This window comes from Athene noctua, chromosome 5 (assembly GCF_965140245.1).
Source record: "Athene noctua chromosome 5, bAthNoc1.hap1.1, whole genome shotgun sequence".
Lineage (NCBI taxonomy): Eukaryota > Metazoa > Chordata > Aves > Strigiformes > Strigidae > Athene > Athene noctua.
The window spans coordinates 41,717,717-41,740,813 of record NC_134041.1 but is presented as its reverse complement, the minus strand read 5'-3'; the positions used below and the strand labels follow the sequence as shown (position 1 = coordinate 41,740,813).

Sequence of the window (23,097 nt, the reverse complement as noted above, 5' to 3'; positions counted from 1 at the left end):
TGAGAACCCATGCCAAGAACTTGAAGGTTTGCTACGTGCTATTTTGTATTCACACTCAGATCAATAAACTTACTAAGAACCTAGTTTCCATTGTCAAAACCATTCTGGGACTTAAGTAACTGGCAGGACCTCCATTTAAAGCTCTAAAATATCATCTCTTGACATTGGTGCTGCTTTTCCACTTTCAGAAACTAACAAGGGTAGTTACTAAGAATGTTTGACTTGGGATATGTTTCTGAAGAGGAGATTTCCTGTTACTTTTCATTATCAAAAATTTTAATAATGCAACATAGTTGATTTAAACATTCCTCTACTTGTAATGGCCAGCCTCCTAACTTCGTTAGTATACTCATATAAGCATCTATATTAGATAGTCTTCTTCTATTGCTCACAAAGTAGACAAGTTGCTTCTCTAATGTACACTGCTTATATTCTTTCTATTTGAGATGTGCAGTTATACAAATACTATTTTTTTTTTATAAAATCATTATGTAGTATGTGACAAGTGGCTTCATATTAACACCCTTCCTTCCTCTGCTAAATGGAAAACAGATAAAACATTAATGGAAAAGCATTTTGGTGTCAAAGCCATTAACATTCTTCCAAAATGCATAACTGCTCTTGACTATCTTGAGTCAATATTGCCAACATAAAAAGATGCTCATGAACATACACAGGGGACAGGAAAGTAGGGATGGGAAGGGAGGAAAGGAATTGGAATGAAGAATGGGAAATTAAAGTAATATCTGCACTAGGGTAGGCATCTTCATTGAGCAGGAACCTGAGTTTTTACAAAAGGACACGTGCAATTAGAAAGGCAAGCAGATGAGAGGATAAAAAAATAAAACAAGAGTTGAGCAACAGCAGCAGCAGCAGCCAGCTTTACTTCTGGTTTGGAGGGAAAAGGCAAAAGAAAACCAACAAAACAACCAATCAAACAAACAAACCAATAACTGAAAAAAGTTTGTAACTATTTTTTTTTAATTTCACAAGTTTTCACAAGGACAAAGTTATAGAAGGAAACCCACAGCAGTTGCTAGGTCATGCAGAACCATTAATTGTCATACCTTGGCCCATTCTATTCATCCTTGTTGCACTTTAGAAAAAGAAGTAAGCTATGTAAGTTTTACAATGCTTTTAAACTGTCATATTTCCTGTTGAGCACTTTAACTGGCACATCCTTGTAGTAATAAATATTCTTAGGGCAAAACATGATAACTTTCTTTGCAAAAAGAAACGCATGAATTTGTCTTTATGATGAAGAGCAACTGTAATAGACTCATTTTTTAGAGGGGCATCCGTAATTTGTAACGTATTTCACTGATAGGACTTACAGCTGCATTTAAATGCACATACATATATATACTGTATTCCAATCATTATGCTTAACACTGCACAGTGGTACTCTATGTAGCCCACTTATACGGTTCCAGGTTTGTCAGTAAAAGTGCTTGGCTTCATTGTCAATTCACACAGCAAGCAAATTTTCAAAATTATCATGCTTGGGGAAGGGGAAGGTAGAAAACAACACTAACCATAAAAGCACCTTGTCTGGGTTGGCAGTTACAATGCTAATCACTCCCACATCCAAATATTTATTTTCTGTCTGCATGCTTTCTTGCTGAATAGCCAGGGATGTTGGTATGTGTTTCTGGCCTCTCTATCCTGGGAAACTCTTCATACCTCCTAGAACTAGTTCTATATATCAAAAGCTTGGCATTTGAAATTAGGAAAAAAGACAAACTTGAAGTATCATTTCAATGGCTGTCTAAGATAGGTTCCTTTCCACTACTTTATTTAATTCCCTGCCACAATTTTGGCTAGGTGTGTGATTGGTGAGAATCTGCAACAACTAAACTCTGGCAAATGCCTAGAACATGATGCCTCAGCACAGTGTTTCCACCCCAGCCCTCTTGCTCTGCTCATCATCTGTCTAGGGCACAGCACCTTTTCTTCTCAAATGAAAGAGACCTTAACGACACTCAGTTGCCTTCCCCTATATTCTTGTGTACTGACACGCACCTGTTGAAAAGAACCAGCTAGAACATGGAGCAGGATTTCTGGAGGATCTTCGCATATTAGGACTCTCATTGGAAGATTTATACCACCACTCTAACATGGAAAACTTAAACTACCATCTGGGGAAAGGAACAAAGTCTCTTGAGATCTGATACTTAAGCATAGAAAAATGCTTGCTCTTTTCTGAACATTATTTATTCTGTACATAAGGTGACTAATTCACCTTTTAGAGACGTAAAAGTCCCAGGAAGGCAGCTTTTAATGACTTACATCCAATATTTATGATACATATGGCTTTTTATCCCAAATGTCAAAAGTGAAAGAAAATATAGCGATTCATGTGGCAGTATAAATAGACAGAATAATAATTTAATATGCAATTAGACTCTTTCTAAACTTAAATTAAACCACTGGAGTTTTACAACTCCATGCCCAGACAATTTCAGTGTTAAAGGGAAAAGACACTATCTCCAAAAGACTAGTATTTTAGAGAAAGTCCTTAAACAAGCAGAAAAGTCCCTGATGTTGCTTTGGTATAGAGCAGGTGCGTAGCAATAATCTATACAAAGCGTAAGCCCTATACAATATATGCTCTGAGTGTGAAAAATCAGTAGGGATTTTTTTTGGTTGTGGGTTTGGTTTTTTTTTTGGTTTTTTTGTGGGGTTTTTGTGTGTGTGTGTTTTTTTTTTTTTTTTTCCATTTTTGTTGTTTTGTTTTATTTTGGTTTGGTTTTGTTTTTTGTTTTTGTTTTTTTTTTTTTTTTAAAATGGGTTAGTTTTATGATCTTCAAATAAATGTAGCAACTACTGTAAATATGAATATAAAAAAAATTACCACAACATACATCAACACTTCTGCACTAAGTGACTTTCTTTGCGTAACTCTGACATCAAGAGCAAGTGTTTATGTTAAATATACTCTATTTTCTGATATGTAGAGTAACTGCAGTGTTATTTATGTTTTCAGTGTGCCTATGGGTTTAGAATTTTTTTTTCTCCCCTAGCATCATAAATAACTTTTGGTCCGTCTGCTTTGTTGCTGTTGTGCTTAAGGGTTTTATGGTGGTGAAATAAAAATGACAATCACATGCACACTGTCATACATATGCAAAATATGTATACAAAAAGGGAGAACTCCATGGGAAAACAGTGAACATTACTGCTGGAAACATTAACTGGGGATAATGGGTGGTGAATGCAAGTTTCACACACAGTGGGAGCAGGTACACATATCAAAGTCTATCTTCCTGCACATACTTCTGTTTTTCCCGGGAATCCCTGGTCTTGGTGCGGTTCGGTCGGTTTGCTGTTGATGGGATGGAGTGAACTGATGAGCTCTTCTTGCTGGAAGAATAGGAGGAATGGGAGGAATGAGAAAGACTGGCCCGGGACTGGCCAGCGTTGTGGTCAAATTGCATCAAACAGAAGATCAAGTCCGTCGGCACAAGCTCAAATTCATATGGTGGGTTTGTGATAACATAACTGGAAAGAAAGAAAGAAAGAAAGAAAGAATGGAAGAAAGGAAGAAAGAAAGAAAAAAAGGAAAAAAAGAAAGATAGATTAGATTTGTGCTAAAAAAATTTCTTCTGGAGTTTTTTCTCATGAGCATTTATTCAGATTTTTGCATTTCTATTTCCTTCAGTGTGTACCTAATTTTAGCTCACATGATACCTGTTATGATTTAGGACCTTCTTATGTCAGATATCACTTTTTTAATGTTTTTTGTTGCACTGTCTAAGTAGGATGTTCTTTAAGTGAATCATGTCATGATTTTTCAGAGAAGACACCATACAAATCACCCTCCTTTCTCTAGCTGCATGGTAATGCAATGACTAGCAAACATTTACATATTGACAAAAACCAGTAACATATCCACCAGCAACGGTATTTAAAAGGATGTCTGAAAAGCATGGAGAGGAGGAAAATACATACTTACTATATATTTATTAAATATTTAAATACTGCCAATAGAGCAAGGGATGTAATTATTTGTTTGGATTGTGATGCTACATAAAATAAGTTAAGAAAAATATATCAGCAAATTTGAAGTGACATTAATTCATTCCGCATATACATTCATGGCCTGAAAGAGCATTCATAAAGAGAAATCTGCACATCCAAGAAAACAACATTGCTAAGTATACATCCCAGGCCTGAAATAAAAACTCTATCCAATTTCAAGACTCCTCACCTTCAACTAACCCCTTTTCAGGGTAGGAAGGACTTATAGACCCTGCTGCTAAATTTTTTCATGCATGTAAAAAACGTATTTCAGCAAGGCAATAGGCATTTTCTGTCCAAGCAACAAATGAATAAAAATTGATCATGAAGCTCACAACTTCTTTTTGAATTAATTCAGTCCTCATAAGAAATCTGGTTTAGCTGCCTCAGGGACATGAGTCACTTCTTAATCCAAGAAAGAATCCCAGGTATAGCAATTACAGTGTAAATCTAAACTGAAAATATTTTTTTCTACCCAATTTGTCCAAATCCTTACAAAAGAAACCACTTTGGTCGGCTGAAGGGTTGTTTTAATGCCATGTTCACCCAATAATGATACTTCTTGTGGAGAATGAACCAGTGGTAGATTTGTGATAGTTCTGGTATTGGTATGTGTGTACTTCTAGTAGGCACTTAATTAAGACACATTTCAAGTAAGCTGCTAAATGGCTTTCAGTTTGCAAAGATGGAAATGTGTCTGCTCTATTTGAAGCACTGAGGTCAGCCTTGGTGCTACTGAAATAAAAATGCAGCCTACCAGAGAAGGGTTTTAATTTACAGGAAGAAATTATGGTTAGATATAGATGGTACCAATGGGAACCCCAGATGAGTATTTTTTGAGCATCCAGAAAGAAGAAAGTCTAGCTACTATAATCTAAATTATTATCCTGTAACTTACAGCTGACTGATATAAGCAAACTGAAGTCCTTCCCTTGTATGCAAGCAGTGGATCATCATAAATCAAAGAAGAGAAAGATATGTTCTGAAAATTTACTTTAAAGATTTTTTGTTAAAAGTATCTGAAAACTTATGTAATGATATCCAGCCTAAGATTTAAACTCAGCCGAGTCATCATAAAGTCCTCAAAGAGGTAGCTTTTGTGGCAAAGTTATGTACAAAATGGAGAAAACTCTTTTTAAAATTTATTACAGGTGCTGGGATCTTCCTCGCTGAGAAGACTGAAGAATAGTGTTCTAAAAGACTAGACTTACCGTTTAGTGCATTGGCTGGGAGTACTTAGATGTGCGTCCCTTAATCGATAAATTCCAAAGCAAAGCATATTGTATGTTTTCAGTGCTTTACAAAATAGATCTCCATAACAACCTCCATCCTAGGAGAAAGAAAGAAGAGGGGATAAAAAAAAAAAAAAGAAAAAAGAGAGAGAACAGTACATTTGTTTCCTTTCTTTTCTCTGTTAACACAGTGTCAGGGAACAGGCTTTTCAGTATGAGCCTGTATAAAAAGGACAATGTATAGGCAGCATGTTGTTTGCCATGAATGAGAATCTTTTACCGAAGGAAATTAATAATCTAAATGTTTTATTTCAAATAAGTAATTATGTAAATTGATCATTAGTTTGGAGAGCCTTGGTCCATTAAATGATGGTAAACTGAGAAAAGTGAGTGATTTGCTTTAAGCTGGAAATATAAATTTTGCTATCAAACAATTCATATTCTACAAATTACATTAACTGTGGTATTAAAACTGTTAGTATTTTTGACCCTTTTTTGGCAGTAGCCATACTGTCACCTAGACAAATAAATTCACTGGGAAGCACAATAGAAATCTGATTTCTGAGGGGTTAAAAGGACAGTAAGATATTTCCTACTATAAAACAATGATGAAATATATTCCATTTTTCATAAACAATATAAATATTTTGATTAACAAAAAACCGTTTCTATTTCATAATTTGTATATCTAAAATTTTGATTCTTAAGTAATGATGAGTGTTAATGCATTCTGTCTGCCTTCACTGATGTAGAGCAATTGAGGCTTTGGCAAATAGCATTTGAAGGATTGTACTGCTTGTTTTATTTGTGAAAATGTTACGCCGTATGCCCAAGTGTTCTGATGAGCTGTTAGTCTCAACTGTGAATGTACTTCTACATGAACTGAAAGTCTGTTTACTTCTGTCTGTGTACTTTCATCGCCCTTAATCCTTAAACTGGGATTCTCTGTCATTTCTGTGAAGAAAGTTGCTCCATTGTTTTTGAACAGAGCTGGTGAACACAAGAATAATTTAAGAAATACCAAATCCTACATCATCAGCAAAGCGAAGTGGGTGCTTTGGAATTCACCCCAAGATTACAAGATTTGGTCCAGAAAACATTTCTAGATACTGCTTTATCCAAATGTACCGTTTTCTAAAAATGGCTTGTTTATATGGTTTGGGGTTTTAGTGGAGTCAAAATGTCAGAAAATTAGGATTTCCCAAGAATTTTAGTTCATCCAGAAATAAGAGAAAAACCTTATAGCTTTGTTTTCAAGCTAATAAGTGTATGTTAAGCAAGGAAGCATATTTTAAGTATGGAAGCTCCATGGAAAGACTAAATAAGCTTATCAAAGCCCAACAAAGGTATACATATTGGTCATGTTTACAATGGATTATTGTTAAGAATAGAGTGAGCTCATGCATCTCTTTAGCTGACAACTAAGAAGAGCCACGGGATTTTCTGTATGAAATATCCAAGACAAGGAGTCTGAGAAGTCATATAGCTTCTTGAAAAGGGTAAAAGCAAACCTGTCATCCTGTGCTGTAAATTGTCAAATGATCCAAAAGCTGTATTAAATTAAATAATGGAAATTACACGCCAATTAAGATAGCTTTATAATTCAGTCTGAGAGAAAACAAATAGACTGCAAACCAGCCTTGGTCCTACATTTCCTTCATGATCTTACCCCTAGGTCTGCAAATGGCCCATCATACAAAGCCAACTGAGCAACTCGACACCTGTCCCTGTTTGCAAGTGTCTGGGGTGTGCTGTAACCTCCTCTCAATGCGTTTTCCTCGGCAATCAGTGCTTCGAGCTCTGGTGTGGCTCCTCCTGTTACCAATGTCCGTATCAGTGTGAGGATATTGTCATTGAAGTATGTCTGCAGAGATAAAAGAAAGCTCTTTAAGCAAACACCATTAAAGTCACAACTGAAGACATCCAAATTACAACTTTTCTGGGTTTCTGCTGTTTAAAGTTCTTGGCTGTCTCTTCAAATAATTTTATATAGGAAGTGAAAAGACAGCAGCCTCCAATTACTCTATTTTCTTTTATCCCATTAGACTCCTATACTATATCCTTCCTTTAAAACACCAATTCAGGCCGATTTTTATTAAAGTACAAAAATTTGAATGATTTATGTTTCCTATAATTGGTGTTAGTAGTGATGCAATGACTGCTTTCCTTCTTATCGCCTTCATGTCTAATAATGGGCTTTAGGACATGTAATTGTAAAATTCAGACCACATTTAAAGCTTACACAAGCTAGATTGCCTTTTTACTCTTGTCACCAATTCGTTGGGGAGCTGCCTTTGTGCTGCAAATGTCATTACTTATTACTGTGGCTGGACTCTAGCAGTCTAACCAGTGTATTGTACTAAACATCTTATTACGAGACTTGACAGTGTTCAGACATAAGCATGTATCAATTAAACATCTTGAATTCATTCCAGATAAATGTATGATGAGTTTAGGATCCTGGTGGTCCTTTTAAAAAACTCTAGGGTATAGGGTAAGTGTGGTTTATTAGGGAAGATTTACTCCATACTGACATTTTGCCAGCATCTGTAGCATTGCTGGTCTGTCAGGCAAACAATGGGTATTTAAATATTAATTTAATGCCAGATGAATGACTTTCAAGTTCTCTTAAAAGTATACTGGTATAGTTCAGAGATACTCTGCAATGCAATGTACTGGGTGAAAAGTAATGTTGAACAAAAATAAGAGTCCCCATCACTTACAATGTCACTAATATCCATGTTTTCAGAAGTGTTGCAAGCATGGGGGACATACAAGAAGAAAATGAGCTCACTGTAGAGTACACAGGATAGACATTACTGGAATTGTGAATTCTATTACTAGATTTGTGACTTTTATTGAATTTAGGACTTGGAAAAATTGTCTGTAATCCAATCAAGTGAAAATGAATACTGAATTTCCAAACACTGCTTGTTATCCAAAGATAATACTTTTAAAATAATACTTTTAAATGAAATTCATTGCTCTATCCAAATAAAGTAACTGTATTTAATACATGGGTAAACTGAGGTACAGGTTGAAATATTTTATCCTGAGATCAAAAAGCAGAACTGGCTTCCTATCCATGTTACTTTGATATTCTTTCTTTGTATAATGAAACTTCAGTTTTATTGTTCACTTGAGATGACAGATAAAACAGAAGAAAATTAATTCTATGCAGCAACGTTTTTCACAGTTACACTAAAGTTTCATAACTTCAAGCTTCTCTGCTTATTTATATAGGCATATATACCATTCACCTGTTGATTAAATTGAGAGGAACATACTGTTATCGTTATACATGCCCTAAAGTTAAATATTTGCATCCCATCAACTCCAATTATTTTAAATTAGCTTTGGTAAGGCACTACATATTTTGAATACAAAGTGTACTGTAAAGAGTTGTCTGTCATTAACAGGGGTTCAGGAAGATTCAGTTAGCCTAAATCAACAGCTAATCTCAAACCAGCTCTTACATATGTGGAGGCACTCAAACCTTTCTTAACATATAGAAAAATCAATGTGACCCCTTGCAGGAATGGAAGTCTGGAGTGATTACATGATGTTTAGTAGGAATTGCTGTAGTGAGAGAGAGAAGACATTCAGGCATGATTGTTTATTCTTCAGTTATTTCTTCCTTGATGTCCCTGAGGTGAGAATCAGAGTTGCCCTCTTTGGCAACTCTTCCCACTGTGTTATACCTTTCCAACATGGAAGTACTCAGAATAAAAAAAAATGGCATTAATTTTAGTCTCTTTTCTTATCATTTGGTATACTATATACCACTCAGAACTAAAATAATTGGCACAATTCTCTTCCTCCTGCAGTTAGGCAACAGTGTCACTTGACACCAGTTTCATGGATATAAAGCCAAATACTGCCACATCTAGAGGTTGGAGGCACTGCAATTGTAGAAGCTGAAAAAGCCCTTTTAGTAAAAATGTGCTTCAACATATTCTGTATGGCACTTTAAGCACTTATCTTCACAGAAGCATACCATTTTCAGCAATAGTGTCTTTTCTTATGCCTTCCCCACTTTAATTCAGCATTTTTGACTCCCTTTTCTTCTTTAAGTAGTGATACATAGTATTATTCAAAAATTCTATTATCAGTGTTACATCTCTAAGTCAAGATAGAAGAACATGAAACAAAAGTAAAGCATATACTTTATTGGTAGATTTGTCAGGTCTGGTTTACAATGAGGCCAACTATGGTAAGAAATGTTCACCTGCTTTAACCCTGATGGATGCTGCTCTCTGTGTAAAATAGCCTGTTTGTGTAGACTGCTGAGTTGCAGGGATTGGTAAAACATGCAAAAATTGTACTAATAATTTTATTACTCTTTAGGAGGTATCATTAGGCCAGCCTTTGCTGGTTTCAAACTCTCTCTCTGTAATTCAAATTAGAGCAACTATATCCAGAATCCAAAATTTAAACATTATATATTCTCTTAGCTCATCTGCATTTTGTACTGTGCAAGTGCACAATGACCCCTTATTGTAAATTCAGTTGTAGCTCACTAGAGCATGATCTACTAAGAAATTATACTGTGGCCATATTGCTCCTTTTACTACAGATCTCATACTAAACTGAGAAATAAAAGCATTGGTAAAATAATGTATGAAGTCAGGCACCTGTCACAAATTCATTAATACAAATAAAAGAGAACAAAATAAAATAATCACCCTCTACACCAACACCAGTGCAATTAAGAAGTAATGGGCCCGATTCTGACTTATGTGCCAACTGGAGTTAACTCTGGGAGCCATACACTACTATGAAACTGATGCAAATGAGAAAAGAATCAGGTCTATTCTCCATGGAACAGAACGCTGTCACTGGAGAAAGGCCTCCCACTGCTAGACAAATGTTAAAGCGAAGCTAAGACACTTATTAGCAAAGGAGGCAACATTTATCTTGGAACAATGGCTTAATTTGGGTTTCACGCCATGACCAATGTGGATGTCACCATTTAATCAGATGGATGAGCATGGCCAAGTGATGGGTTTTGTGGTTTTTGCCATCAATGAGTGAAAAGATTCCAACTTTCAAGGCAGACTGCTCTGGCATTGCAACCATCAGAAAATGCCCAACCATAACTAAGAAAGGATGGGTGAATAGGAAGCTGTAACTTGTCACCTTCTGCTAAACAGGGTTGCTTTCTCCTGTACTAATATATTTCACACTCCTCAAGACAAACCTGTCTGTCCATGCTTTCAACTCTCACAAAAATCAGACTCCTCTCATTACCTCTTTCGTACTGCGGGACACTGAAAAGCTGAAGTAGCTGATATCCATTTCCTTTGGAATAGTAATACACTGAAATTAATTTCAGAGTGATCTTCTACTTGCTCAGTGGGAGGGTGCATGGCCTGGATATGCCAGTACTTATAAGAAACTGATCTACAGAATGTCTTTGGAAAGGTGGTGCTGTACTTAAAAGTAACAAGACACTTTCCAGTGATGGTAGTGAATCCCTTTTGTTGACTGTAAAATCATAACTGAAGAAATACTTGTTTGCTACTGCCGTTAACTGAACACACACTGGACATCTGTATGACATCCCTATAATTGTCATCCAGATTGAGAACATTAAATAGATGTAGTCTAAACACAGAAAAAAGGAAATGAATGCATCATAGACACCGAAACTAGGTAAATAGCAAGGAAATTCCGACATAGATATCTGAGCTAGTAGTGCCACCTAGCCTATGTTCCAGAACTGTAGTGCAGCTCTTTCAAACATTTCAGGCATGCCTTCCCGTTTGTTGAATCATTTTTTAAAGTATAATTACCAGAGTGCTTATGTTTTGAAGTTAATGCTGTCAAGCCTTTTAAACTAATTGGTCTTTTACAGAAAATTTAACTGAAAATTAGCACATCTTTTAATAACATTGCTTTAATAGCACTTTGCCTTTCATTTAAAATTACTCAAAAATTGTCATTTTCCAAGTAATATCTGCCATTTTTTTTGTGTTTTCTAGTGTTTTTATATGGATTTCTTTTAAGAAGACTCCTCCAGTTTTTAACACTGCTCTCAAACAAATATTTTAACTTGCTTTACTTTTTCAGTTTGAGGAATCTTGTTCAATGAATAAGATATATCGAAATCTGAGGAATGACTGAGCTAACATCAGTAAATTGTAACAAAAATAAAAAGGCCTCTGAGACAGAATCAACAGCAGAAAAATAATAGTGTTTCACAGTCTGAAAAAGTCTACTGACTCTCAAAATATTGTCCAAATTTAAAGAAGTTTGGGACACTGGGTTACAAGATGCTGCTTGCTAATCCCCTGAATAGACTTGCATAAAAAATAGTCTTGCGTTTCAAAATGCCCATGACATAGATTAGAAAAGTTTATTTTCTGTGTAAATAAGACTTTGAGGATCCCTGAGGGAGAACTCCTGAGTAAGCAGTATAAAAGTTATTTTTAACTGTTTTAACCATTGTCTTCCATTCTGTGCTTTTGTTTATATGAGGAAAAAGTAGAATTTAGTATTATAGAACAAAAATCAAGACATGAAGTTCTAGAAGAAGGAAATAAATTCCAGGATATTGAATGTTAAATGGTATAATCTGTTCCTAGAGATCCTTGCCTCTAACGGTACCACTTGGACAGTGTATCAAGTCTACTGTCAGCAGTATGTATGGGAGGGATGCAACCTGCCAGAACTTTTGTAGTTCTCATATCTTCAGCACCAAAAGGAGTAACAGAGAAGCTCTGGCTCTCAGGCCAGCTGTTGAAACCTTTGAAGGTACTACGTGTTGATAAAACTGGTTTCCTTGCATGCACAAGATTTTCTGGAATATCTCAACAAGACCCAGAAAAGGGAAAAGTACTTCTCAAAAATTTGCTTCTCTTAAGCTATCCTGTGTCATGTAACTTTCTTACAGCTGAAGATAATATTTTTACAAAACATCTACATTATCTAAAAGGTGCTGCCAATCCCATGGTTTTTAGCCACATTCAATTTGGCTGAGAGCACATGAGCATGTGCTTTGCTTTTCAGGAGCAGCGCCACCTTGAGACTGACAGGCTACATATATTCTTTCCCTGGGCTTGCATATGTTATGACAAAACAAATATTAATATATCATTCAAGTCTCTGATGGCAGTAGATGTCTCTTCAAAGACATAATAATGATTAGCTGGCATGATTTAACAATAGCCACTGCCACACTTAAAACATGAACCATGCCTAGAGTCTTCACAGAGTACAATAATGCACTTTAACTGAAGCCTGGAGAGACCACTGTTACCAACTCATAAAAAAGACAATGCAGTTTTTGAGCTCATTATTGTCTTCTGAGCAATGATCTTCAAACTACCACACTGTGAACCACAGGCTTGTGGAATATATTGCCTTTGCAGCAGAGGGCAAACTGTGTGTAGATAGCCTGTAGATAGCATTTTGAAAGGTAAACTTCATTAAACCTTTTATCTTTGAAGTAAGAAAATAACAGACAATTTCAAATCTAAAATATCTAATATGTCATTTTATAGGAAATAATGCTAAACTAGCAGAACGTAATGAACTTCAGCATTCAGATTTGAATAAGAAAGTGACAACACATTTTCTAATCTGTATGAGCAGGGTTTAGTCCACTACTTTTATATTAATAAAATTATATAAAATAAAATATTAATTCAATGCTGATAAATACTATTGAATTATCACTATTCAATAACTGAATACTTTAACAAATTATTTTAAATATATTTTGTACCTCTTTATATATATATATATATATATATGTATGCTTCAAATTACCTGCAGGTCAGAAAGAATACAGCATGTGTGGGTTTTATTCTACTCTCTAATCTTTCTTATACCTGTTTTACTACAAAACCGCACTACTGTGAGAAGACATTCAATATTAATGGAGCAGTTCATACATTGTATGTTTGTATTGTAGACCATACAAGGAATTTGCCTTCCAGAGATATCAACAGAGATCATAAATTGGAACTTTTCTATAAAAATCAAGCAATAAAAAATCCTGAATCATTAAATGGATCTAATAGTGAGCTATATCCTTGTCTCAAAGTGAGCTGGTACAGGCCAGCACAGTGTGAATTACTTCCTTGTTACAGAATTCCTGTGCAATTAATAGGATGAAAGGATGACTGTAGATCTCACCATTTAGTTAGGATTTTGGGTTTAGTTTGCCAGTACTGGCTTGAAGTAAGACAGAAGAAATAGAAGCTGGTCCCTAAAAACAAGTGTACTCTAGAAATAAAAAAAACCCCAACAAACCAAGAGATAATATACTGCAAGTAGATTAGATTGTGAGACGCTCTTTTCCTTGGAGAAGAAGTGAAAGGAGAATACATCCTTCCCATGAGAACAGGGATAGTGAAGGGAAAACATCTCACACATCTTACACTTTCTGAAGGGTCAGGAGGAATTGTACTTTTCAAACTCTTTACTAGGCCTTTGAGGAATAAAAGAGGAAATAATGCTGCCACCGGTCAGCAAAGGGGTGAAAGGAAAGACAGGATGGTGAACAATTCTAAGTGACTGAATCCTTGGCTTGTCTTCTTGATCAGTATTTTTCCTAAGTTAGACTCTTCTGCTCTTGTTATCACATTTACTTCTCTGGCTTCAGGCTGCACTGTCCCTGACATATAATATGACCACTTAGATGTGAAAATGTTTGAAAAAAAGACTCTTGAAGAAAGGAATTGCAGAAGCAGAGAGGCATGTTGTCAAAAACCGTAAGTTAATAAAAGCTAGCAATAACTAAAAATATTGTGAGGATTATATGATGAGTTCCAAGTAAAAATTTCTGAACAGTCATGGTCCATGTGTTTCTTATTGCTTCATTATTATTTACATGACATACCTTTGCACAAGACAGCAATAGTGTCCACAACATTTTGCTCTCTTTTGTGGTGATGCCAGTGGCAATCAGAAGAATTAACCCTCCTTTTCCCATGATTCTGGAAGTGCCCTACTAAACAGTTAATTCTGGGACACTGATTTAGATAATCATGTGAGTAGATACACAGCTCTTGCCATAACAATTTGGAGCCTTAATGCTAAATTATTCCCATTTATAATGTGAAAATACATAGAGATTTTAATTAGAGAAGGTACAGAGGTACAGACTTTAAGTGTGCTCTGAATTTGTCGCCTCTGCAAAATATGGCAAATAACTTTCAAAACAAGTATTTTCAGAGTTTATTGCAAACTCCTAGGCTGCATTAGAATATAATGTTAACAGTGTAGAGTGATATTATTAATCTGTGGATGGAACATATGAGGAACAAATCAGGGAATAAAAATATGAAATACAGACATATAAATATGAAATGTGAATAAAATATTAACTAATCCGGATCACTGTGCATTTTTCTTTAAAGCAAAAAGCTTCATACTGAGTTTAGGGAAGGTCACATTTGGCTCCTTTAAGGAAATCCATTTGCTCATTTCTAATATTACTTGGTGTTTATAACAGATGATTCCCAGCACTATAGAACTTTATTCCATGGGGAGCTCAGAAAGACTGCTCAGATTTGAAAAAGGTTATGTCTTTGCTTCATCCAGCAGAGCTTAAGGTCACTCTGAAAGACATGCAGCTCACACAGAGCAAGACTGGTCTGAATAAACAGCCAGTATGAAGCAAGGGAGGATGAAATGAAGTATGACCAAGGTGTTTGCTTCAAAACAATACTATGACTATGACCAAAAACCCTAATGTAGACATAACCAAAGGCCATCATCTGTAGTTTCTGGCATGCACTTATGTTTTGATTCACAAAACAACTCATGTGAAAAAGAGATGATGACCTCTCTTCACACAAGTAGAGTTCATGTGATGCCTTTCGTATAGTTCTGTCAGTGTCCCCCAGTGCTCATACTCAGAGCATTGTTCATGGCTAAGAAAATTAAAAGCTTAAAACATGGTTGATGCTGTCTGACATAAACAGCGAGCATAGGGACCGACACACTGAATTTGGGTCTGGGTTTCAGGAGGGAGATACAATATTTTTTTGAAATTATTATCCTTAAAGCCTGACATGAGACTCTTTGCTTTTAAAACTCTGGACTTATGGTAGTCCTAGATATCTCAGTTGTTTTAAGGTCTCTGTGTCCAACTAAAAAATAACCTAATTTAGGTCTGAAAGTCTCTTGACATCTAAGAGAAAAGTGTCTACTCCTGACTACCCGTGGAAAAGGGACTACGCTTTTATCCTCTTTCATGATAAGTCTGATGGAAGGGAATGAAAAAGGTTTTGTTTGCTTACTGCGCTCATGAGAGAGTCCAGCACACTGACAGCAAATGCGGTTCCACATGCAAAGGGCTGCGTGAGATACAATTCTGTGTCTGGATCATCATCATCATCTTGGTCCAAGAACTGAACATTTGAATCATTTACTGAAAATAATAATAATAATAATAAAATCACAAGGTGTTTCTGGGTCACCAGCATGTGACCTTACACATTAGACAGTCAGAAAGAAAAAGAAACGGCATGTCTGGAAACACAGACTTGTGTCTTTGATGTCACTGAAAATGAAATCAAGATGGATGTGAAAATGTGCATTTAAAAATATCTGTTGATCATTATCTTGCTTGTAAGAGGTGACACTCTCACTTTTGAGAGGTGACTATCACTTTGTTGTAAAAGTAGCTCCGTGGCACCAGCTGCCTGCACTCAAAATGACATACATGATGCTCTTTTATATATTGAAACAATCTTGGTATTGGTCAGGTGAGGCTGTATGCATGTACAGTGAAATGTTATTACAAGATACCAAGACAGAACGCCACTGTAAAATAAAGGCTGTCCATAAAACTCTGATATAGCCCACAGGCATCTGTTAGACGTGCTGCTGTGATTCTTACTGGAGTGGTGTTAATGCACTTACAGCTCTAAAGAGGATAAACTGTCCTTTTAACATGCATCTATCTGAATGAATGAGCAATACTCCAGCTATTCTCTTGCAGCGCACGGCCTTTTGTTCAAATATTTGTCTCCATAACTTCACTTCCTTAGCCACAAATTCTGTATTAGCCAGTGTGAAGAAGAATCTGCATCAGGCTGTTTTAAAGAAAAAGCCCAAATAAAGTAATATTTGTCATTTAGACTTTCTCTGGCATTTCATTGTCACAGTTAAGTTCTCTGCTTCCACCTCATTCCACTAAAAATAGTTTCCTTGAGATCAGTGTATTAAGTGGATCATATCTCATGAAGGACTTCATTTCCATATTAGTCCTCCTCTGACTAATGCTTAGCTATGCCATCAAAATACGCTTTAACTTACTAAATGACTTACTAAATGACAAATTAATTTCAGTTCCCATGCAAGGAAGGGAAATTAAAACTTTTTCAGCATTTGAAACTGTACACATTGACAATGTCCCTAATCCCCATGTGAAATGCATCTCCTGAATCAACCCAGTGAGCTTTGAAAACAACGTAAGAGTTGCGTTAACTTGATTGGGTTTTGGCTCTGGACTTCTTAGGTTAGAAATTCTGCTTGCTGTTCTGATCTTGCTTCCTATATAGTTTCATTTTCCATCCACTCTTCTTCCAACCTGTATATACTACTATGCTTGCCATGCTTAGCTTGCAAAACATAACTATAGATGAAGTCTCACAACACCTGCCTGAAAGAGATGAGAATTGTTATCCTCCATTGAGAGCCCTGTTGAGGCATGATCATTCAGCCAGTACCTGAGCTGAAGTAAGATTTAAAAATCCTGCCTTCCCACTCCCTGATGTAACTATGAAAACATAACACCTCAGTGTTATAAGCAGAGAAGTGCTCTGCCCTGGGAGTCAGAAGAATTTCATCCTAGCAAACACCAATATCCACAATATTCTTTCTTTGTACAATGGCTCTCAATTTATTCTCCAGATTCTTGAGCAAAATAGTACTTGAAAGCCTGATGTATCATTTCAAAATGTACTTTTTGAAGAGCTTGTGCCTTAGTTTAATTTGCTAGTTGAGAGCAAGCACTATTGACAATAGTATTCTTTTTCCACTTACATCTGGCAGACTAATATCTGACTTTGACACCACCTTGCTAGCCGTGCATGGTGTCAGTTTCCAAGGTACAACAAATCTAACATGAATTCTGCAAGTGTGGTTTTTCCTCCATATGTTTATCATCCTGATGCAAGTTAGCATGATAGGATTTCTACAAAAAGCCTCTGGACTAGGTGAGGTAGGCTCAATGTGTGGTGCTGCACCATAGGAAATGCTCATCAAATACTGCTTGCAAAAGCTGGTGAGAGCTCTATTGAAAGAGAGCACCGCAGAAGCTTGGCTGCTGTTTTACAGCTTCAAAACCTGAGCTTCTGAGAAAAGTCCTACTCTGCAAAATAAAAAACCAAGTAGCTTAAGGGAAAGTATGATGCTGTTTGTTTGTGGTGGGTTTTTTTTTTGTTTTGTTTTTTCTGGTATCTTTTATTTCTTCTTGGATTTCCTGTGAGAACCGCTAAGGCATGTTCAGCAAATTGACAACAGGCTGAAATAACAAGAAGAGAAAGAGCAAGAGAAAGAGAGAGAGAAAAGGAGAGAAAAATTGGTGGGGGGAGGAAAGGCCCGGGAGGTGGGGACCCAGGCCAAAGAAAATGAATTGGTGAGAAGGTGCTATGAAAACAGCCGGCAGGTCAGGCGAGTGTGATCAAAGGTTTACTGATGCTGCGTGAAAAAAAAAATCATTAAGAAAGGCCAGAACGAGACAGTCAATTTCAACCAGAACCACAAATAAAACACATTCAAAGCAGTGCTATGAGGGTAGCCCCTCTGATACAGCCAGATAAATAAAGAAAAAGCTGATGACAGTAAGAACAACAACAACAGAAAGTAAGACAGTGATGTGAAGGAAAAAGGCACTTCTTACCCAGTTCAGTTATCATTAGAATGTGGGTTCCACTGTTTTTTTCCTGACTGATTGAAACCAAAGGCAGAAGTTTGCCAGGCTTAGCTAATAAGTAAAGTATTTAGGGGGAAAAGAAAGTACAGAAAGAGAATAAAGTAAGGGAAAAAGACAAGTAAGGCTCTAAAAAATAAAACTGAAAAAAGAAATAAAAGGACAAAGGACCACAAATCAAGTTTGTATTTGCCATGAAAAAAACAGAACAGCTTCTGCACTTCACATCACACCACTTGACAACATAAATACCCACAGCTAGAGTGGAAATCAGAGCCTGGTTACCTACCATCATCATATTCTCAGGAGTAAAATGTCTCATATTATTATACAGAGTTTGGTTACACATGATTAAACAGTTCTGGATCATGAAGAAATAAACAAATGGCCTCTTACTATTGATGAAATTAACAGGAAATGTCTGCTCATACTTACTGTGATTTTTTCTTTTCTAACCTTAGCCCAAAGACCCCTGCTTATTTGTTACACTATGTAAAAAGCATCTTGTTTGATAGAGTGTTTATTTAACAAAATGGAGAAAACTCAAAGGAAAGAGAAATATATTTCAGTTACTCAAATAAAGGGAAACAACTGTTACTAATCTTTCTTTAGAGAGAGCAATTCAAAACAGTTATCAGAAGAGAAAACATAGCACTCTAACATACAGTATAGGTAATTTTCCTGAGACTGCATAACAAGGGAATTGGGAAAAAGATATGGGAACGTACATGAAAGGATAAACTTTAGCTTTCCTTACCTAGCTCTGTTATAATAGGGATGTTGGCTCCTGTTGTAATCGAGGGTTGACGTAACAGGCCATGGACTGGACTGTTGTCTGGAGATGACCTATCCATCCCAGGGGGTGTAAAGCCTAAAAGAAAACAAAAAAAAAGAAAAAAAAAAGTTTACATGGCACAAATTATACAAAAGTCCCCACCATCAGGGAATTCTCTATTCATTTTTTTCCCCAGAAAAGAATAGTAAAAAAAAATTGTCATTTAAAAAAAAAAAGAATTAATTTTCAACAATTATTTCTTAAAAGCATAATCATTCACAAATATGCAGGTCATTTCTACTGTAAGATATTTGGTAGATAATGGAGAAAATGAAATTTATTTTGTTATCCTAGGTAGCCTTTGCATCCAAACATGCAAAATGGGAAGAGTATTGCTTACTTAAATATAAATAAACACCTAAAGACTTCAGGTTAGAGAGGTTTAATTTTTGTCCTCTTAGTATCTCAAATAAATCTGAAAAAAAACCCCTTTCCTTAAACCTCAATTAACATTTTAAAGAGTATTTTTTGTAAACAGTAGTACAACCACAAGGAACAAATTGCTTCCATTAGCAGGTTTTAGGTTTGATCAACATTCAGGATTTAAAATTTTCTAACTGTTTTCCAGGAGCAATACAACCCACACAAAGTTGTTTTGGGTTTTTTTTGTCATTTCAGGTGTATCATTCATAATATGCATTTTTAAGAGTGTTACAATTATAGTTATACTGGGATGAAAGGGTGCATTCTAAGAAAAAAAAAAGATAGGATGGAAGGAAGAAGACACAGGTTTTCAAACGGTATGTAAGAGGAATGCTTGAAAAGAAACTAGAGAGTTTTATACCTTTGGGGATGTAAAGGAAATAAAGGTGGGAGGAAACATATTGGCAGGCACTCAAAGAAAAAAAAAATCTAGAGAGCAGCAAGGTTCACATCTAAAAAGTATTAATCAGACTGATTCTCTACGCAGTTTAAAATGGAGCTCTTGACACTAAGCATTTTATTTATTTATTTATTTTAAAAAAACTACCCAGGAAGAGCCTTTTGGAGTTCAGTTATAAGTACTGAAAAAAAGGCAGTTAAAAAGCCTATGCAACAGTTGGACTGGAAATTCATAGTTGAGATTAAGGCATTCCACCTCCCTTGTCCATTAAAGCTGCAGAAAGCATAGGAATGTTCATTTAATGTCATTAATGCAGAAGTGATGGTGAAGCCAGAGTTTGACTTAAGGGTTTCATGTAGACCAATATCAAGGCAGCATTTTTAGGAAAATATTTGATTGAGCCAAGCTCACTTTAAAACATATATTTCTGAGAAAACATTCAATTTTTTGTCACATTATGCCCAAGTTCTTTGACTTTACACTTGACATCCAGGGACAGTCTTTTGATCCTCTGTCATTACTGGTCTGAACTAGTTTTGAATTCTCCATATACTGATTCTAAATTAATCACACCCAAATTAATTCCTAACATAACTTCACTACCTTCTTGCAGTGTGGAAACTGTTTGACTGTGTTGAATTCATACTTCTAAATTCAGTAGCAGATCAATGATGATATATTATCTACTTATCTTTCTTCAGTTTGGAGACTAATCTACAAACCAGGAAATCTCTAAAATAAACTGTATTTGTTAACATGTCGTAACAGTTTTACATTGTCTGAGGGATTTATGGTGCTTTTCCAGTGATAATTACCATCACTCTTAAACTATGCCTAAAGAAGACAAACTATAAGGACCACTAGACTCGGACTTCTTGATTTAATGGGATTTAAATTTTTATTTGATATTCAGTTCATTTCTCCCTATGTTTTTTCTATATCACATATAGAATATATAGGTAATAAAACTAGAATCACTGAAAAGAGACTTACTTAGCCCTCCAGAAGGTACCCATATGAATTTCCTTCTGACTATCACATGAAAGCTAGATACAACATGAAGATTTTAAGGACAGGATAAGTAAAAAGGGAGTGAAAAGTTTGTGAAGAAATTCCTTAGGAGAAAAGAAGTGAACGTGGTATCTTCAACAGGCTTGCAAGACAAAAACATCGCCATAGGCAAACCTAAGACAGCAAAGCAATTCTATTTGATGTTACCAGTGCACAGAAAATCTTTAGAAAGCAGATTTCTTAGAGACAATCGGAAATGTGGGCAATGTTAAGTCGGTCATTTAATACTACTCATGCTGAAACTAATTCAATAAGACTGGCATGGTGACAGTGAGTTGCATTCCCAAGTTGTGTTGGTTTGCAGATGTTTCCTTGAGTCTGGCCCTGTGACTGATAGACATATTGGCTCTTTGAATGCTTACTTCTGCAGAGACTAGGATTTCTCAAACTCACAAAGTGAGTCTAACAGACATGAGTTGCAGGTAATCCTGACATTCTTACAACAGCAGGAAAATTAAAGTGGGACTCCAAATAGAGGGACTGCTATCTGAGGACAGGTGGATATTAGTGTGACACCTCCTTGTGCAGCAGGCTTCAGTGTTTAAATTTTGCATTCTGTTATGCTACAGGAAAGGCAAGACACAGCTTTTGTCAGAGCACATTAAAAAAAGCTCAAGTAGCTGTAGACTCCTTGACCAGTTAAGGTGGCAGACCCAGATGGGTCCTCTGCAGAATTACAAGTCAAAATGGCAGCAGCAAGATACACTCATCTGAGAGTAGAGAAAACTAATCTTGTTCCCATGCACCATAGAGGTTGTTCTGCTGGAAGCATCACTAGAGGCCTGCTTTCCTCTTTTTCCTGAAGGTTTGTCTCTCCCCATCTCAGGATGCACTCCCTAAAACATCTTTTAGTGAATCAGGTTCTTCAGATAGTAAGAGCACATGAGTATTTCCCTTCTAGCTAAAAGCAAATTGAAGAAAGTTGGCATAACTGCATCTAAATGTATAAGTCCTTCTTGCCCTCCCTTTACTGCAATGTGCACACACACAGAGGCATGCACACGCATACTCTCCATCAAAGGCTATTTGTAGCCACCTCTCTCTAACCCTTAAATATTTTTCTTCCTAGGATGGTGTTAGAAGATTGAAGTAAATGTGGCATTTCTGTTAGACATGGACTGTCAAGGAGCTCTGTAATTGCACACTGCACACATAGTGCATTCAGTCTGAAATGCAGGAAGCATGTTAAAGGGATTTTGTTTTCTCCTTGAATGAAAAATAGACTCATGTTTTAATATTTTTCATCCTATAGCCTTGGAAGATGTGAGAAATATCTATTTTAGTTTAATTTTCTTGTCCATGCTTAATTTAGACATCTCTACAAATTCACTTTTAAAAAATATAAACATCTTGGAATATTTTCAGGAAAAGGAAAATTGGAATACTTAGGGATTTTGTATGCCCATGTTTGGAGTCACAAGGCATCATATAGCCTCAGGCCACATTCCTGCACCCAAATCGCAATGTAAATTCTATACATAGGCTATTTTTTTCCTTCAGAAGAGAGGAAAAAAAAATGCAGGAAAACTAACCTGCTTTATCAGAACTTTCATTTAAAGGCATGAAAAACTACAAGTGACAGCTGTGCAGATTCAGTGAATATGACATTTCTGAATTTCTTCAACTTGACGAGTAAACACCTTAAATCGGTAATGCTATATGCATAATACATGACCTGTACTTTGACATCCATCATCAAATGCTGACTTGAGAAAATACAGGTTTGTACGTCAAGGAATAGCACCCATAAAGCAGGGAGAAATTCAGGTCACAGGGTATTAGGAAATCTCTATTTCGTTACAGAAGCTGAAACAAGCTAAGGCATCAGATTTAAGATCCATTTTCAGCTGTGAAAAGATTCAATTCCTCTGCACAGAGCATTCATTTAGAAATGACATGCTTTCCTCACAGCCTCTTTTCATTTTCCTTTTCATATTCCATTTTCTCCTTCAGTCCCCAAATCTTGTTCCATTAACGCTCATCAAAATCGCAAAACAGGGCTGATAGTCGTGATCTTCTTATAACCACAGTGTCTCCTTGTTCAACAAACAACTGAGGGAGCTGTGGCTACAATTGCTTAGCAGGATCAACTCCTAAAATAAAAGTCACATGGCCTGTGCAAGCCTGAGCACAGTCCCTGCACGAGGAAATACAGTAACAGTGGGGGGCTTCTGGAGGAGGTAAGGTGCAGCACAATCATATCAGTTCCTGCAGCCACACTGCA

General features: G+C 36.2%; 1 protein-coding gene across 25 annotated transcripts in view; it reads right to left on the bottom strand.

Annotated features, from left to right (window-relative positions):
* Nucleotides 1-23,097, bottom strand: part of KCNMA1 (potassium calcium-activated channel subfamily M alpha 1) — a 532,608-nt gene that overhangs the window by 5,771 nt on the left and 503,740 nt on the right. For 11 of the 25 annotated variants that reach the window (XM_074907179.1, XM_074907163.1, XM_074907165.1 and 8 more), the window contains 5 exons: nucleotides 18,902-19,015; nucleotides 15,506-15,636; nucleotides 6,922-7,116; nucleotides 5,232-5,350; nucleotides 3,277-3,501 (listed from right to left, as the gene is read on the bottom strand). In XM_074907179.1, coding sequence (XP_074763280.1) covers nucleotides 3,277-3,501; nucleotides 5,232-5,350; nucleotides 6,922-7,116; nucleotides 15,506-15,636; nucleotides 18,902-19,015 — 784 coding nt within the window. Of the gene's footprint in view, nucleotides 1-407; nucleotides 3,502-5,231; nucleotides 5,351-6,921; nucleotides 7,117-15,505; nucleotides 15,637-18,114; nucleotides 18,199-18,901; nucleotides 19,016-23,097 lie in introns of those variants that run through there. The other 14 variants (XM_074907159.1, XM_074907158.1, XM_074907156.1 and 11 more) reach the window with 5 other exon arrangements.